Genomic DNA, 18,878 nt, shown 5'->3' with positions numbered 1-18,878 from the left:
CAGTAGGCACAGTAAAACTCAGTTTAAGAGAAGTCTGAGTCCGATGACAGAATAGGAAACAAAAGAAAATAAACAAAATGACAATAATACATAAATAACAACAGACTACTAATATACAATAATTCTAATTTTAGTCGGTGTTAAGTAAGCTATCGTTTCATTTAATCGAAAGATGCTGATTATCTACTTTCCAAATACAAATTTTCAAATATCAATTTATTATGAAATTATTGTTACCCAAGCTTTTTTCGTATGCTTAAAGTGACTTTTTAAACTGCAAAGTACTATAGTTTTCTTATATTTTATACAAAAAAAAATCTCTTAACCTCTTTTATCTTTAAAACAAATTCATTTGAACTTAAATGATCACCAAGTGTGAATAAGTAGATGGAAAGACCCTCAATTGTTCCTCCAAGCCCTTTATTTTTTTTTATTTTTTTTTTATATTTTTTTTATTTATTGTAGTAGCTGTGAACAGTTATTACCGTGTTCAAACAATATGTCAGAAGGTTAAGAGAGGAACCACAATTGACTCTAATAAATGGAAAAAACTTTTCCAAATTATGAAGTGCATCTAAAGACAACACACTTCTACAAACCAAAAAAAAATGTGCAAACCAAAGATTTAAGCTATGTCATGATAATGTTTGTTGTCAACCTGTTATCACAATTACTTCTACGGGAGTATTAAGCAACCTTCACTTCATGAAGGTACCGTACGTTGGGTGTTATTACATTATTAAGTATAGTGACACTTTTCGTTCACAATATATTAACCTTTTTTAAATCCCAGTACCAATGTTTGTTCGAAAAATATTGCAAAATAATATCACATCAATTGGTCATTTGACTTTTATATGTCTTTTGGCGTTCCTTTCATTCATTTGTAAAATTTTATGTACATTTATTTAGTGATACTGGCTACCAAAATCATCAATTGCATTACAGATATATTTTGTAGACCATAACTTTATATGTACTCAAATGTAAAATAATAAGACCGCATTAATCTGTAATTTGTTGATGTCATTGTAGCCAAATTACTTGATTAATTTGTTAACAAATCTCTGACAATGGAAATGCAACGAATTGACAGCATGTACTAACTTAAATAGACAGTCCTGTATATAGTACCGCTGTACGTACTGGATCAAGCATAAATCATGAAAAACATCAAACATTTTACATATGAACTGCTTATATTATGTTTGAAATTCTACATTGAAAGTTATAACACAACAGGTATGTTGTTTTGATACATTTTAATTTCGAGTAGTAAATTTTAACATAGATAGCCTAGTCAGTTTCTGACTTAGAAATAATTTATGATACAAAACTTTCTGCTTATTTAAATTGAATATGACTGAGATAGAATTATCAAAATTGTTAGTATGCTTTATAAGTTTCGATATATTTCGCAATTCAAAGATAATCCTAAACCCGTCTGATCATCATGCGTGCAAACTTCATAGAATAGCTTTGTGTTTTTATCAAATTCCAACTGACAACATCCCAGTGACTTGTTTTTCCTTTCTTGTAGACACCGTTGAGATTAACATGATGACAGCCCTTGTACCACCATCCTCCTTTAGCTGTTTTTGCACAGTCTCTTGAGTCTTTTTCATTGTCTTGATCCTTTGTTGAAAACTTCGATCCATTATGATACTTCAATCCATCTTCTGTAATGACATAAAATGATGATACCAATAACATATTAAAAATAAAATTCAATAAACATTCTATTTTTAGTTTCAATTTTTGAACCTTTTGAATTTTTTTTACATTTAAAAATATCTTTAATACTGCCATTTAATATTCATGATTTATAAATACCAAAGGTTTTATGTGATATTCTTGAAAAAGATACCAGTATATATTTACATATTTATTGAAAATTCAAAATAGTCTGTTTAATCTAAATAATGTAACAAGAAATTTGTTAGTGATAGGTCTACAGCTGTTAACGAAATCGCCATACTTGAAAATATTTTCGTTTTCCTTATCAAATCAGTGCATCTTACATGTAGTTACCAGGCTTAAATTTTTGAATGCTAGAAGCACGTTTCGTCAACATAAGACTGATCAGTGTCGATCGAATAAAAGTTAAAAAGGCAAAATAAAGGACGAAGTTGAATGAGATACGGAAACGGAAATTGTTATGATCGATTATATTTTACTACCCAAATTTACCAATATGAAAACTGAAATCATCGCGTTTGTAATAAATGTTTTGAAATGTCGGTTGTGGTGGTCAATTTCAGAAAAAAAGATTGAAAACTTATAAAAGCAATTGGAAGGTGTAAAGATTTTCTCTGCAAAGTGAATATTTCAATTTTGAACCATAGGAGGTTTTGAATTAATAAATCGATTATATTTGTATTCCTTAAACGGGCGGACATAGTCTTCTTCAGATATCTTTTATGTTGTAGGGGTGAAAATTATCCTGAATATTTTTTGTTTACAGGCTCTACTTAAACATTCAATACTTTAAATTAAATATTCTTCTAATTATATATTAGACACTGGTTAACAATAGTTTTATTATCATTTAACTTAATTTAAACGGTGTTCCGCATGTAAATCTCTATGACCTTTTAATCTCTGTAAAGGTTGTGCATTCATTTGTATTTGAAATTAATAAGATCAAAACAATATTGTCACATGGTAGTCTGAATTCTATAGTGAAATGGTACAACTTTCGTTTAGGTCTTGAAAAATTAAGATCAATTTCTTAATCAATATTGAAAATCTTTTGTTTAAGTTGAAATCTGTGAAATTGTTAGATATCTTGTCATTCAAAGATACTTATAAGAGAAGAAACACAACGAATTCATTCATTAGATTAATGCAAAAGTTTATAATTGCATTTTTGGTTTGATTAAATAAACTTACTTGCATTCCCACTGTATCCTCCAACCGTCAAAATATACTTGGTTGCTTCATTTCCAACTGCGAATGTCTTGTAGATGGCATACCATTTGTTCCCAATCCAGTCACCTAAATCTATCCTTAACTCATACTTTCCACTTGAAGTCAATATATGTATATTATCATTCCCTGTTTTAAAAAAGCAAGGAGTATACGATTGAAATTAACAAAATGTATGTTAAACCGTTTGAAATATTTATCATTTGCTTTCTTTAATACATTAATATTACATGAAACAGTCAGAATAAATTTCTTATTTAATTGATAGCGTTTGATTTTAACAGTTTTTATGGACTTCCCCCTATTTGAATTTGCCTTGGAGTTCTGTATTTTTGTTTTACTGGTTTTTGTACAACATGTTGAATATTAATGTGAGTGTATAACATTTACCAGAAATGAAATTGTTTCTATTATTTCTATTTCATCAGCAGCGAATGCAAGATGAAATAATAAATCAAAACCTAATTGCACTCATACAACAATTACCTAGCCAAAAACTCTTTTTGACATTCCCAAATCCTTTTCTGTACTCTGCCCATGTTCTGTAAAAATTTGTTATATCCTGTCGTCTCTGTAATACCTTTACAAAATAAAGAACAAAAAGGCATTATTTATGTTTTAATTTATATCAATGCATAACAAAATAAAACTTTCCCAGTATCATCATAATTATAATAGAAAATACATAAACTCCATTGGTATTTCAAAAGGGGTAATACGTAATGCAGAATCTGTTTCACATTATTTACCACGTACGTTAAGTTTTCTGTTGCAAAATGGTTTTATCAAATAGTCCAAGAACAGCGTTTTGTCATTAGAAATAAGGACATTTTGAAATCAACCCATAGTTTTCTTGTCGAAGAAGCATAGTGCAAAACTAAAAGCTTCTTAACAAACATTTAAAGGTACAGGTATTGAAAAGGTGTACTTTATTAAAAACTCCAATTTCATATTCTACCTTATAGAAAAATTCAATAAATATTTGACAAAAATGAAATCACAGATTGAAACTTAATACCTTTTCGATAAATGGCAAGAAAATCATGCCCAGAATAAACAGCCCAAACTGATTAAAAAAATATATAAATAGTTTATTACACTAAAGAGCAAAGATTCAGTAAATTAAAAAGCAACAAAAAATAGAAGGTAATCTTCGGGAGAAATTTGAATATGAAAATCACAAATAAATGTTGCTGGAGAAAAGCACCGTATGTAGTTTTTTTATTCGATTGAAAAGTCACACATGTCTACTGTCGTCAATGTCTTCCTTAATGATAATGACAGTAATACTTTACTCGGTTATTGTCTTTCTTATTCAGTTTACCGTCTAGTAAAATTAATTTAATACTGAAAGGTAATGATACACCTACCGTCCAACCTCCATCGTATTCATCCATGTTACAGTAAACAGTCATAGCTGTAGATTTGTCTGGGTATATAGTGTAGACACCGCTCTTCTTATGTACCTTCTTCAATTCAGAACAGTCCTGTGGTTTATTTAAACCCAAAGGTTTGCATAGACCTACAATTAATAATCAAATATTTATTATTGTCATAAGCCTTACCATAGATTGGCAACATCCCCTATAAAAACTGTCATGCATAGCTTCACAAAGACGGAAAAAAAAACATACAACATGCAAACGTCGACTGGACAAATCATCTAAATGTAAAAACACGCTTGTGAAGATATTTGTTGAACGGGAATTTCAAAATAAAAATAATAAAACATATGTGTATACTTAATACATAACTAACATTTGTAATTCCTTAAATTAAAGGTGTTTTATGTTTCTTTTTTTCAGCTAACGAATGCACAGTTAAGGTCATACGAAAGAGAGATTTCAGGGGAAAACAAAAAATATCCTTTGACCGGTGCATGTTTATTGTACTTTTTCTTATATCAAAAGAGATATTTTTTTAATTCTGTGTTTCATTTTACCTTTGTAGCATTCAGAAATATTATGTAAGAAAACAAAATGTACAAAATTCAATTCAATAATTATTAAAAACATTTGTCAGTTTGATTCTACCCTTAAATTTTTATTCCGGCATAGATTGAAAAAAAGGATACAGCGAAAATTTAATGTCTTTAAGACGGGAAAGCAACATGGCCACATTTCCGTTCAACATTTACAATAATCAACTTTTTGAGAAAGATATAACCTTATACAAAATAGATGTGCTTACCCTGAACGTCATTTTTCAACATCCTTATTACACTCGATTCTTCTTTCGGGCCTTTGCTCGCTGAAATATTTCATAAACTTATTAAGTTTTCCATTTGCTGGTAATTTTCTTGATTTTTTTTCATTTTCTAGATTATTCAAATCATATTACTTAAATATCAAATAAATATAATGATTCAATGTTATTTGTTAAGTAATACTTGCCTTCCACTATCCATTTCAGCTTATTTCTCAACTGTGTGTTAAGTTTTACTACATCTTTGTATACATCAATATCTACAATAAAAGTTAATTTCAATAAAACGAATTTTGGTAGATTTTATATCTTGGGAATAACTCTACAATATCACTTTTCTATCAGCCGTTTTCAGTTTACCTTTAAAAAAACCAGATGAACAGGTGACTCTTTCTGAACGAATCAAACCAGTTTAAATATTCAAAATAAAGATATTATTTTATATCGCAAATTTGATATTATAAGTAAATAGAAAAAAATAAAATCTTTACTAAAAATAGGGTTAAGACAGTCCTTGTCGTATTTTTTTTAAATAAGAACAAATGCTCTATTTATCACTTTACTCGTTATCATTTTACATTATTTTGTTTTTATTTTTACTCTTAAGAATTCTGAAATAACCTAAAACTCACTGTTCAGTATGGATTGAGTGTCTTTTAACAGTTGCTTCGCCGTTTTTTTGGGTTTATCGTGAAAACATATCCCTAAAATATTTAAGACATGGTAAACTATCTTTTCATAAAAAAGTAATGTAGAATATACATAAGTATAAACAAATGTAAAAACAATTTAAACCAGGTTAAGCAACATGGTAAGAATGTATCATATGATTCCGACGTCATCTGGCAGGAAAACCTGTATTATCACAGATGTGGATGTTGGGGATCTATATTAACATTTTATTCTTATTGTACCTGACGAATATCGATTCTTCACTGATACTCTAGGTCAAAATATTTGAACATCTTCAACATAATAGGCTAGAATTACTTTAATTGAATTTGACTATGTTTGTGTATGTCTCAGTGTCATGTAGCTCCGAACGTTTCTACTAGAAAAAAGTAAAATAACAAAAATACCGAACTCCGAAGAAAATTCAAAACGGAAATTCCCTTATCAAATGGCAAAATCAAAAGCGCAAACACATCAAACGCATGGATAACAACTGTCATATTCCTGACTTGGTACAGGCATTTTCTTATGTAGAAAATGGTGGATTAAACCTGGTTTTATAGCTAGCTAAACCTCTCACTTGTATGACAGTTGCATAAAATTCCATTATATTGTCAACGATGTGTGAGCAAAACAAACTAGTTTATATATCAATGGCTTTGAAATGTTTCGGTTTATGCATTACGGTTGAAGTAAATCCAAAAATGCGCTTCGTTTATAAGTGTTATTTTCATATACGAACACTGTGTAGATAACTCTGCTATTAGTCCCCGAGGATTTCACCAGCCCAGTAGTATGTGCTTTGGTACTGATATGATTTATACATATAACTTGATAAATAAGGAAATTATTAAGAAACTTAGATTCCACCTTCCTCAGGGTAAATGTTACGTCCCTCGCTTCATAACGTAAAAATACGTTTGAACATTCCTGGTGAAGGTAAATCCAGAAAAGCGACGAATTTTGCAGAATATCTTTTTTTTATTGATTTCAAATTCAGCCAATACTTTTAAAAAAAGACAAAAGTGCTAAGGGAAATACCGACTTACTAATTGAAAACTAATTATGACAATGATATGAGTTAATAGGATTATTCAATTATTTACTAAAATCTGGTCATTTGTTTTAAAGCTTTTAAATATGTGGATATACTAACGGGACACCAGTTAGGAGCATGATTGGGTGTGAATTTACTCTTTACCGGAAGCTTTCTAATGGAAAATATGTGAGTGAGTTTGCATTAATAATATCAATTTGGATCTCGGAAGACACAATTAACATTAGGAATAAAAATAAACCTAAAAAAATATTTATTCCTCTTTTTGAAAATTCAGGGGAAAAAACAAATTAAAAATACCTTGTAATGAGTACATTATATCATCAACCTTTGTGTCCACGTCCGAAGATTCTCGCTTATAATTTGTCTGCCATTTATCAGTCAGGTCGTCGGATATTTCTCTCCGATTGGCCCCTGCTTGTGAGGTTTTCTGTTTTTTGATCGAGGCTAATAAGAAGAAATATTTTCTATTGGGAAACACGTTTACATATATATTACTTTGGTACATGAGCCTAAGAATCCAATGACTAATATATAAAGCCTACTGGTTTTTATGACTAAAATTTATACGTTCAAACCCACTTACAAACCTTACCCAAAAAAGAACACTGTAATGTAGAACGAAAACCTGTAATTATTTACAACATCGTCCAATGCTGTGGTTAAAAATTTATTTAGACATTCAAAGCATCAGTTGTATAGATTCATTGATCTAAATCTTATATCTCCTGATTGATAATTTAATATTTGAGTATAATAATAAGCTTTCCTACCTTCATAGTTTTCAATTGTAGCGCCTTCTACAAGCAACAAAATTACAAGGTAAAGGAAACTGACCAACATCGGCATCATGATGGGTGCTATTGACAAGCTGCTGTAAATCATCGTGTATACATAGGCATGACATTTACTAGCAGTAAACTATCAATTGCTTCGTAGCGTGACTTGAATTGTTTATTTGCATATCATGTTTCTCCTTTCAATGTCTTGTTTTCCGAAGACCACACCTAGATCCAAGAATACAATATGAAATGATTTCTTCGAATGCACACATTTTCACGATTTATTAAAATGTATTTTTTTTCATCTGCTGCAAGCGAAGTTTGGTATTCAAGGATTTTCTATTAAAAAAAGTAGAGTTGAATTTATCTTTTTACACTAATTATATGTTTACAGTATCACAAATGCATTCATAGTAAAGAATTAATTTTAAGACACCCTTTTCATTTTGTCTTAAGTCTTTGGTCCTTTTTCCAATTTCAGCTAGTTATGAGAATATTTAAAATTTAGATATTTGATCAATAAAACAATACAAATAATAAAACTTATTTTGTGACAATTTTTTTGTTATACTTGCGATCAGGAAATTATCCGATTTTTTAATAAAATTCTATAAATACATTTTAAAGGTTTTTAAGTGCACTGTGTATCATATAAAACCATGGTAAACATATCGAAATATTGACTATAGTTTTTGTTGTACTGATCTAATTCATTGTGTACATTGATTTAGCTTTTATTTTTAGATAAATTTTGGTTATTTGTTAAGTGTGTCAGTAGAGCTGATTCCTCTCTTTATATCCTATCCTTGTCGATCTACCCCTCATTTGTATTCTGTTTGTAAATGTTCCTTATTTAAGGATTTTTTAGAAACTAAGGTTCCAACTTCTTCAGGAAAACTTGATTTCATATGAATTTAAGGTCCATTCTGGTCATATACCATGAGCATGTTTTTCGATTCATTTACATGTTTGGCTTTCTAATTTTTGGCTTTGGCAATGCCTGATCTTGGGAAAGGGGTGGTGCTTTTCGACCTTTTTGTGGTAGGTTGAGTAGCTGAGACATTGAGTACCCGACCCTTTTCATATATTTTGAATAGCAAAAATATATACCCCATTATATACTTTTTAGAAGGATATGCCAACAGCTATCATGCTTACGCTATTTCAAGGAGCGTTTCGTCTTCTTAAGACTTACCAAAGGAGCTCGAATTAAAACATTTGCAAGGCCAAATCATATACGAAGTAAAAAAACATGAGAAACGAAATTTTCAAAAAAGTGTGCAAATACGGCTAAAGCAATTTATATACCTTGGACCCGAAAAATCTTTATGTTTGAATAATTCAAGATTTTATCAACAGTAAATTTACAGAAAATGATCATTTCAAGGATATTTTCTTGGTGATTTCTGAGCTGTGATACCATCGGGAATCAACCGTCGACCAGAAGTGCCATCAACCAAGTGGTTTTAAAAACTCCTCAAAGATACCAGTCTTATGATTTGGTACACCAGACATTTAGAAGCTAAGACGGTTAATTGTTATGTGTAAAGACTATCCACTAAGATTATCAAACACTAGTCTGTTATGATAAGAATGGTACGCTAGAAAAACGTATCTATGTTGAATTCACATACAGACTACACGGAAAGGGGAGATCAACAAGAATAGGATAAAAAGAGAGTAATCAGCTCTGCTGACACACTTAGATAGCCAAAACTTATCTAAAAATATAAGCTAAATCAATATACAGAATAATGTAAACAGTACGACGAAAACTATACAGTCAATATTTCAATATGTTTACCTTGGTTTTATTTGATACACAGTATACTTTAAAGCTTCGAAATGAATTATTAGATTTTATTCATCAATCGGAATTTTCCCATAAAGAGAATAACAAAAGTTGGTCATCAGATAAGCATTATTACTTGTATTTTTATTAATCAAATATCCATAAGAAATACTTTTATAACCGAAATTGGAAAAAGACCATAGATATATATAAATGAACGAACGTTCTAACATGAGCAATTTCCAATGAATATATTATTGATACTGTAAAAAAAAATATCAGTATAAAACATAAATTTCAGTTCTATTTTTGGAAAATCATCATAGAGAAAATCTTTGAATTCCGCACTTTGCTTGAAGGACATAAATAATTTACAAAAAAAATAATAAAGTTTGCAAAGTGTGTGCATTCGAAGAAATCATTTCATATTGTATTTTTGGATCTAGGTGTGGTCTTCGGAAAACAAGACATAACTTATTTTTCATACTTTTATAGCATTTCCTAATTGAAAGGAGAAACATAATATGCAAATAAACAATTTAAGTCACGCTACGAAGCAATTGATAGTTTACTGCTAGTAAATGTCATGCCTATGTATTCACGATGATTTACAGCAGAATGTCAATAGCACCCATCATGATGCCGATGTTGGTCAGTTTCTTTTACCTGGTAATGTTGTTGCGTGTAGAAGGCGCTAACATTGAAAACAATGACGGTAGGAAAGCTTATAATACTCAAATATTTCACTATCAAATGAAACAACAAAATATATGCTTTGAATGTGTAAAGATTTTTTTAACCGCGCAAAAAGATTGCACGTACTTCTTCAAAAATGCGCCATGATACTATAAGACTTGTTTTTTTTTCATGATTTTGTTGCTAGCTTTCAATCATGTGTGGTTAATATGCAGCACATGTGCATTGCAAAAAAATAATGTTATAACGAAATCGCCGATTGATAATAAATTAAACGTCTGTAGTAATTAGCGTGTCCGTCTGTATATCAGTCTGTCCGTCCGTGCAGCTTTGAGGCCATCAATCACATATCGTGTCCACTCTTGTAGATTATTGTAACTTTATCTTATTCTTGTCAATTCTAGAAGGTGAGTCGCGAACAAGGAAGAAAACCCATCAGTGGAGGTCATTGTCAACAACTTTAATTTAGCCATCCATGTGTACACATACACAAATCGTTTCCGCTTCCTAATTTTCAAACCCATTGGAGTATGACAATGTAACATGGCAGATTATTCATCATATCTGGAATGTGTGTCGGGTACAAGAAGGAAAACAATTCAATGGAAATCATGGCCAAATATTTGTTCAACTTTAAGTGCAACCCCATTGTACAAATACTAAACATTGTTTCAGCTCTGTAACTTTAAAATCCCTTAAAGTTTGGGGATGAATTAGTGGTGCATCAAACATTGTTTTGCTTTCCAAGGGTGTTAGCTACGTTTGAATATTACTTGTTTAGTCCTTCGGGCCCTCTGTGATTGCTGCGATCACTATTCCTTGTTTTCTTACTTGATGATTGACACCTAACATAGAAACTCGGAAAGTATCAAACTCTGTAGAACAATAAACTACATTTTGAGCAAGCAAGAACAAGAACAAGGTAAGTATTACTTAAGCATCGGGAGATTTATCTAATTGTATTTGTTTCCAGGAAGTCACAACTTAATACAGTCCGTAAGGAAAGTGAAATTACAAGATACTTTAATATATTTGGGGCACCGTATATGCAATTCGAAATTTACTTGTATTTTTCTCCTATTTCATTATTTTCATATTTTTTTGTTAAAAATATAAATACAGCGTAAAAGAAAATGCAGGTTGATTGCCAATACGACAAAATAAAAAAAGACGAAGGAACGAGGATGTGGACAATTACAGGCGATCTTCTTTTTAGCAATGTGTTTAGGGCATGCAAATTTGTTTGAACGTTTAACTTTAGTCATGCAGAACCATTAGCAATCATATATAAGTAAGTCATATATGTAATCGGTTGCACAACATAGAAAGTAATGTCGATTAATATTAAATTTTAGATTCGATAGAACAACAGGAAACTTCACATGCAGCGGCCATTCGGAGAGACATATCCGACGACTTGACAGATACAAGAAAAACTGTAGAAGATTTGACAAATTATAAGCGAGAATCCTCAGACGTGGACGCGAAGGTTGATGATATAATGCACTCATTACAAGGTAATATTAATTTGTTTTCCCCCGAATTTTGAAAAAAGAGAAAATGAAACAACTTCTATAATTTTTTTTTTCGTAAATTGTTATAAAACAGGCTTTTTGGTTTTCTCAAATAAATTGCATGTTTCATATTTTTCCTGTCTGGGCCTTTTATAGCCGACTATAGGGTATGGGTTTTTTCTCATTATTGAAGGCCGCACGGTTGACTATGATTGCTAACATCCACTTCATTTGAATTTTGGTGGATATTCGTCTCATTGGCAATCCTTCAACATCTTCTAATTTTTATATTAAAGTATTTTAACTTCTGAATTTTATTATACATTCCCAAAGCAATATGGGTGTTATTTTCCGTTTGAATACTAATAATATTTACGATACCATTTTTACCATACAGATGTGCATTATGACAATGCATGTCTTTTTAGTGATGCTCGAGGTCAAAATATTATGAAAATCCGAAATTTTTGAAAAAAATCAATGGCTTTTAAAGCAAAAAGGACAACAATATATCCGAAGACTGCTATCTCCCGGTAAAGTCCAGCGGTTCTTTTATGAAACTTCGGTTTTTATTTTGGTTATATTTGCAGTGTATATATCCAATGCATTTGATATATCAGCTTTTCCACGTTTGTATCATAAAAATAAAACTGGATTTACCTTCCAACTTAAAGATTTGAAAGCCAGGGTCGTATAAACATGTTAGGAGCTATGTCAAGAAAAGGGATATAAAATGCACAGACCAATTCATCAAACGTCAGCTTTTCTTTAGAAAGTTGGGACCTACGTTTCTAAATAATTTCCTTATTAATCAAGTTATATTTATAAATCATGTCAGAACCAAAGCAATGACTACTTACCTCATGAAAACCCTCGGGGACTAATAGTTCACCAGCAGAGTTATCTACACAGTGCTCGTGTATGAAAATAACACTTATAAACGAAGCGCTTTATTTTGGATTTACCTCATCCGGAATGCATAAACCCAAACATGTCAAAGCCATAGATATATAAACTAGTAAAAACTTTAGGAGCCATATGACAAAAGGGACATACACAAATATAGTCAAATTCAATTAAAGTAACTTTATACAGTTTTTATTGTATTCCCTGTGTTTATACTTATATATATTCCACTTTACGTTGTTATGAAAAGATAGTTTACAATGTCTAAAATACTTTAGGGATATGTTTTCACGATAAACCCAAAAACACAGCGAAGCAACTGTTAAAAGACACTCAATCCATACTGAACAGTAAGTGTTATGTTATTTCATTATTCTTAAAAGTAAAAATTAAAGCAACAAAATGTATTTACTTCACTTACATGTACTTCAATTGGTTCTGTTAAATGTTTAGTGATAACTACAGCATTTGTTCTTATCTTAGAAAATTACGACAAGGACTGTCTTAAACCTATTTTTTAGTAAAGATTTCATTTTTTTCTATTAACTTATCGTATCAAATTTGCAATATCAAATAATATTTTTATTTTGAATATTTTAACTGGTTTGATTCGTTCAGAAAGAGTCACATGTTCATCTGGTTTTTTTAAAGGTAGACTGAAAACTGCTGATAGAAAAGTAATATTGTAGAGTTATTCCCAAGATATTAAATCTACCAAAATTCGTTTTATTGAAAACAGCTTTTATTGTAGATATTGATGTATACAGTGATGTAGTTAAACTTAACACACAGTTGAGAAATAAGTTGAAATGGATAGTGGAAGGCAAGTATTACTTGAAAAATAACATTGAATCATTATATTTATTTGATATTTAAGTAAACGAATTGAATAATCTAGAAAATGAAAAAAAATCAATAAATTACCAGCAAATGGAAAACTTAATAAGTTTACAAAATATTTCAGCAAGCAAAGGCCCGAAAGAAGAATCGAGTGTAATAAGGATGTTGAAAAATGACGTTCAGGGTAAGCAAATCTATTTTGTATAAGATTGTCACACTCGCAAACAGCTGATTATTGTAAATGTTGAACGTAAAATGTGGCCATGTTGCTTTTTCGTCCTAAAGATGTCAAATTTTCGCTGTATCTTTTTTTCAAACTTTGCCTTTATCGAACTTTAAGAGTTGAACCAAACTGACACATGTTTGCAATACTATTTCTGAATGCTGCAAAAGTTAAATGAAACAGAATTCAAAAAATAATGAATAAGTATAAATGTGCATATTGTTTATGATATATGAAAAAGAGTTATCAAAATAAACCGTGCACAGAATATTTATTGTCTTCCCCTGAGATCTCGCGTTCGTACGATCTTTTCTGTCTATTCGTTAGCTGAAAGAAAGAAACATCAAACACCTTAAGTATTAGAAATTAGAATTTTATCTATGTATTAGGTTTACACACATGCTTTTTTTTAAATTCCCGTCCAACAAATATCTTCCCATGTTGGTGGTAGTTCTTATTTTTGTATCAATTTTCACGCCTCATTAAAACAAGTACTTACTGTTTCATTGTTTTATGCCAAGTGTTCTTAGATTTACATGATTCAGTCTAGTAGACGTTTGCATGTTTTATGTTTTTTTGTCGTCTTTGTGAAGCTATACATGGCAGTTTTTGTAGGGGATGTTGCCAATCCAAGGTTAGGCTTATGACATGAAAGAATATTTGACTAATAATTGTAGGTCTGTGCAAGCCTTTGGGTTTAAATACACCACAGGACTGTACTGAATTGAAGAAGGTACATAAGAAGAGCGGTGTCTACACTATATACCCAGACAATTCTACAGCTATGACAGTCTACTGTAACATGAATGACTACGGTGGAGGTTGGACGGTAAGTGTTACATTATGAATGAATACGTTTCCATATTGAATTAAGAAAAAATTCATGGAAGCCATAGATTTGTTGGACATTTACACATGGCCTGGACCGTGATATTCGAATTTTCTCCTGAGCGTTAGCAAGGGATAAAATTAACAAATATAACGGCTCAGGCCATGTGTAAATGTCCAACAAATATATGGCTTCCATGAATTATTTCAATTCTAATAGGACAAATACGGTAATTTAAAAACTGAAGCGAACGTAAGATTGCCGTGTGTATGGCTGTTCTATTTTACCCCCTGTAAGATAAAAGCTACAAATGTCATATAAATCTAAGTCTTACATGAATTATTTCTCAAATAAGCAGTATAAAAAATGTGTTCAATTCTCATAATTCTTAACCCAAACATTCATTTTTCGTTGACTACTATTTACTAACAAATCCAGAGTTGACATGTCGTAACTAAGGAGTGAGCCGCCATGTTGACTTGCTGAAATCCACAAATGTGCGAATAATGCAATGGAATAGAAAATGAAACAACGCCTACCTCAAAACTCCATTTTAATGCAATATTATCCAAACTTAGGGCGTATACGTAACGAAAAACATTCAGCTTTAGAGTTTTCATTCGTATGACGTCATGTTATGACATGACGTTAATGCGCCAAGATCATTCATGAAATTTGGCGGAATTTTATTTTATTTTGATTTTATACATTTTTTAAGCTCTTGTTCATTAATTCTTTTTGTTATGCAATATTATAGGAATAACGGTTCTGTAGCTTCTTTTTCAATTTCAATTTGGACACAACGAAATCGACATAGTGTTTGCACATAGGTTACGATACATGTGGATTTACGTGGGAGGTAAATAGTAACAGCAACTACTATGCACATCTCTGAGTCTGCGCTAAGTATAGATATATCGCGAATTTTATCACGGTGTTGTTTACAAAGCGAAAGAAGCACGTCATATTAGAATTAATTCCAATAGACGGTAAACTGAATAAGAATGACAAATAAACGAGTCAAGTATTACTGTCATTAACATTTAAGGAAGACATTGACGACAGTAGACATGTGTGACTTTTCAATCATATAAAACAAACAACACATACGATGTTTTTCTCCCGTAACAATTATTTGTGATTTTCATATTAAAATTTTTTCCGAAGATTATCTCCTGTTTTTGGTTGATTTTGTTTTACTAGATCCATGCTCTTTAGCGTTGTAAATTATTTATTTTTAACTTTTTTTGGTTTTTTTTTTATCTTTTTCACTTTTATTCTCGACATGATTTTCTTTGCCATTATCGACAAATTATTGTGATTTCAACTTGTGATTTCGTTTTTATCATGTATTAATTGAATTTTCCTATAAGGTAGAAAATGTAATTTGAGTTACTAGTAATGTACACCTTTTCAATACCTGTACCCTAAATTTATGTTTAACAAGCTTTTAGTTTTGCACAATGCATCTTCGCCCAGAAAAAGTATGGGTGGATTTCAATAGTTATCAAAGGTACCAGGATTATAATCGAATACGCCAGACGCGCGTTTCGTCTACATAAGACTTATCAGTGACGCTCAGATCAAAATAGTTATAAAGCCAAACAAGTACAAAGTTGAAGAGCATTGAGGACCCAAAATTCCAAAAAAAATGTGCCAAATACGGCTAAGGTATTCTATTCCTGGGATAAGAAAATCCTTAGTTTTCAAAATGTCATTATTTCTAATGATAAAACGCTGTTCTTGGACTATTTGATAAAACTATTTCGCAACAGAAAGCAGTACACTAAAAATTACTTTACATACGTGGTTAAAAATGTGAAACAGATGCTGCTTTACACATTGCCCCTTTTGAAATTCCAATGGAATTATTCTATTTCCATTTATATATATATGATGATATAGGGAAATGTTTTCTTTTGTTATTGATCGTTATAAATTAAAACATACATTATGCCTATTTGTTCTTTATTTTGTAAAGGTATTGCAAAGACGACAGGATATTACAAATTTTTACAGAACATGGACAGAGTACAGAAAAGGATTTGGGAATGTCGAAAAGAGTTTTTGGCTAGGTGATTGTTGTATGAGTGCAATTATTATTCATCTTGCATTCCCTGCAGATAAAATAGAAATAGTGAAAACATTTTGGTAAATGTTGAACACTCTCATCAATATTCAACATGATGTAAGAAAAATATTGTAACAAAAATACCGAACTCCAAGACAAATTCAAAAAGCTAAAGTCCATAAAAACTGACAAAATCAAACTCTATCAATTAAATATGAAATTTATTTTCTAACTGTTACATGTAATCTTGATGGATTAAAGAAAACAAAGTATAAATATTTCAATTATTTCAACATACAATTTTTTAGTTTTAATCGTACAATCCTTGTTTTTTTTTAAAAACAGGGAACGATAATATACATATTTTGACTTCAAGTGGAAAGTATGAGTTAAGGATAGACTTAGGTGACTGGACGGGGAACAAATGGTATGCCATCTACAAGACATTCCTAGTTGGAAACGAAGCAAACAAGTATATTTTGAAGGTTGGAGGATACAGTGGGAATGCAAGTAAGTTTATTTACATTGAACAAAAAATGACACAATATTTGAATACTCTCATAAATGTTAGTACTTTGCGCTTGTATCTTTGATAAATTTCTTAGAAGCACATGATATTTAAATCTATAATAGGATTTAAATAAATTTAAGATTTAGGCTGAGTTGAACTTGTTTGAGGAAAGTTATGCTCAAATTTTCATACAAAGTGCAAATTTATTCGACTTAACAACGATTGTTTCAAGCTAAAATATTTATATTTACATTATCAATGTACATGAGTAATAATATTTATTTAATAGGTGTACATATTATAATAATTTTTTTAATCAATGATAGACTAAATCTAGATTAAACGATTGTCTCTATGTATATCACGAATATGCAGAGGAAATTGTGTGCCTTAGAGACATAGATATTATCAAGAAAACAAGAACATATTTTACACTCTTTCAAATTCCGGATGCACATTTTTGTGTAGGCTTATTTCATTGTTATTTGTTATTTAAAAATAGTAAAAATAAAAGGAAGATTATGATTGACATGTTAACGTTCATTGTTCGTTTTTAAGCTTTCATTTGATTTATCTAAGTCATGCTGAAAAAGGTAGTACATACACAAGAAGGTCTGATTCATGTGTAGATCTTTATTGTTGGTAATGAACACTATTGATAACTCAGAACTAGCATCTATAAACAATTGTGTTCCTATTTTCAATTTCCTTGTGTAGAAACATACAATCTATCAAAATATGCTTTATATCGTATTATGTGTTTTGCATTTATGTGTTGAAGACACACAAGATTGGAGAAAAGCGACTGATAGCTAATATATCAACGGGATTTCAAATAAAAAATTAAATGGTAGGCTTATACGAACTTAAAGTGTAAAACAAACCTTTATGAAACTACAAATAAAATAAAAAGATAGATTAAGTAAATGAAGAACTAAAGTTTACTCTATTATTGATAATTATAATTGAATCTATTTCATCACAGAAGATGGTTTGACGTATCATAACGGAATGAAGTTTTCAACGAAAGATCATGACAATGATAAGTCTTCCAGTAACTGTGCAGAGAAAGCTAAAGGAGGATGGTGGTATAACAATTGTCATCATTCAAATCTAAATGGTATCTACAAGACGCAACAAACAAGTCACTGGGATGGTGTCAGTTGGAATTTGATAAAGGGTAGCAGCTATTCTATGAAGTATGCCCGCATGATGATAAGACGGTTTTAAAATATTTTAGTTTTGCCAAAGATATGGAATCTCATATAGCATGATTGACACATTTTGAATTCGGAATCAGTCAAATTACTTTTAACATTTGCAGAATATTTAAGATGAGAAATCATTGTTAGACATTTCTTATCTGACTTTGTTATGTTTAAAAGTTATTTCTTAAAAATTAAAATATATCACAATATTACGTGAGTTATAGCAATAAATATAGAAGCAATCACGAATGAATAAAACATCGACGTGAAGTTCATAAATAAGCAAGCATGTTACATGTCTACGATGATTTTATTTTGGTCTAGTAAAGATAAAGGTTACATACGCAAGACTGTCTTCTTTCAACTTGCATGAAAGGAATACTAGAGGTCATCAACGGGTCATTATGTGGTCTTCAACAATAGACAAGTGTCTATAAAAATAGTTCATTTCTAAATTAGACAACAAAAGAAAAAATCCTATGCTTACCAACCACATGGAGACATATCCCAATTGTTACTTCCTTATATTCGAAATTCAATCTAAATATAAAATTATGATAGAAAGTATTGCATTTGTTTCTCATTAGCTACAGTTAGCTACTATTTTCTTTGGACGAAACGCGCGTCTTGTGTATTAAATTTTA

At 30.5% G+C, this 18,878-nt stretch overlaps 2 protein-coding genes and 1 long non-coding RNA gene across 3 annotated transcripts; 2 read left to right on the top strand and 1 right to left on the bottom strand.

The window, feature by feature from the left end:
• Positions 1 to 1,245: 1,245 nt before the first annotated feature.
• On the bottom strand, positions 1,246 to 5,266 carry LOC127700269 (ryncolin-1-like). The gene is made up of 5 exons (XM_052203690.1): positions 5,119 to 5,266; positions 4,299 to 4,450; positions 3,415 to 3,508; positions 2,893 to 3,057; positions 1,246 to 1,679 (listed from the first exon to the last, which is right to left on the bottom strand). Exons 1-5 carry the CDS (start codon positions 5,138 to 5,140, stop codon positions 1,435 to 1,437), a joined length of 678 nt encoding a protein of 225 aa, XP_052059650.1. The 5' UTR covers positions 5,141 to 5,266; the 3' UTR covers positions 1,246 to 1,434.
• Positions 5,267 to 10,018: 4,752 nt separating this feature from the next.
• On the top strand, positions 10,019 to 13,410 carry LOC127700271 (uncharacterized). The gene is made up of 4 exons (XR_007981516.1): positions 10,019 to 10,151; positions 11,488 to 11,649; positions 12,831 to 12,902; positions 13,304 to 13,410. It is a non-coding gene; the product is annotated as an uncharacterized LOC127700271 (long non-coding RNA).
• A 78-nt stretch (positions 13,411 to 13,488) lies between these two features.
• Positions 13,489 to 18,443, top strand: LOC127700268 (ryncolin-1-like). Its single transcript, XM_052203689.1, has 5 exons — positions 13,489 to 13,576; positions 14,293 to 14,444; positions 16,426 to 16,519; positions 16,861 to 17,025; positions 18,012 to 18,443. Exons 1-5 carry the CDS (start codon positions 13,555 to 13,557, stop codon positions 18,254 to 18,256), a joined length of 678 nt encoding a protein of 225 aa, XP_052059649.1. The 5' UTR covers positions 13,489 to 13,554; the 3' UTR covers positions 18,257 to 18,443.
• Positions 18,444 to 18,878: the final 435 nt, after the last annotated feature.

This window comes from Mytilus californianus, unplaced genomic scaffold (genome assembly GCF_021869535.1).
Source record: "Mytilus californianus isolate M0D057914Y unplaced genomic scaffold, xbMytCali1.0.p SCAF_5, whole genome shotgun sequence".
Lineage (NCBI taxonomy): Eukaryota > Metazoa > Mollusca > Bivalvia > Mytilida > Mytilidae > Mytilus > Mytilus californianus.
Note: the sequence above shows the minus strand (reverse complement) of the source record. Positions and strands in the feature narration are given on the sequence as shown.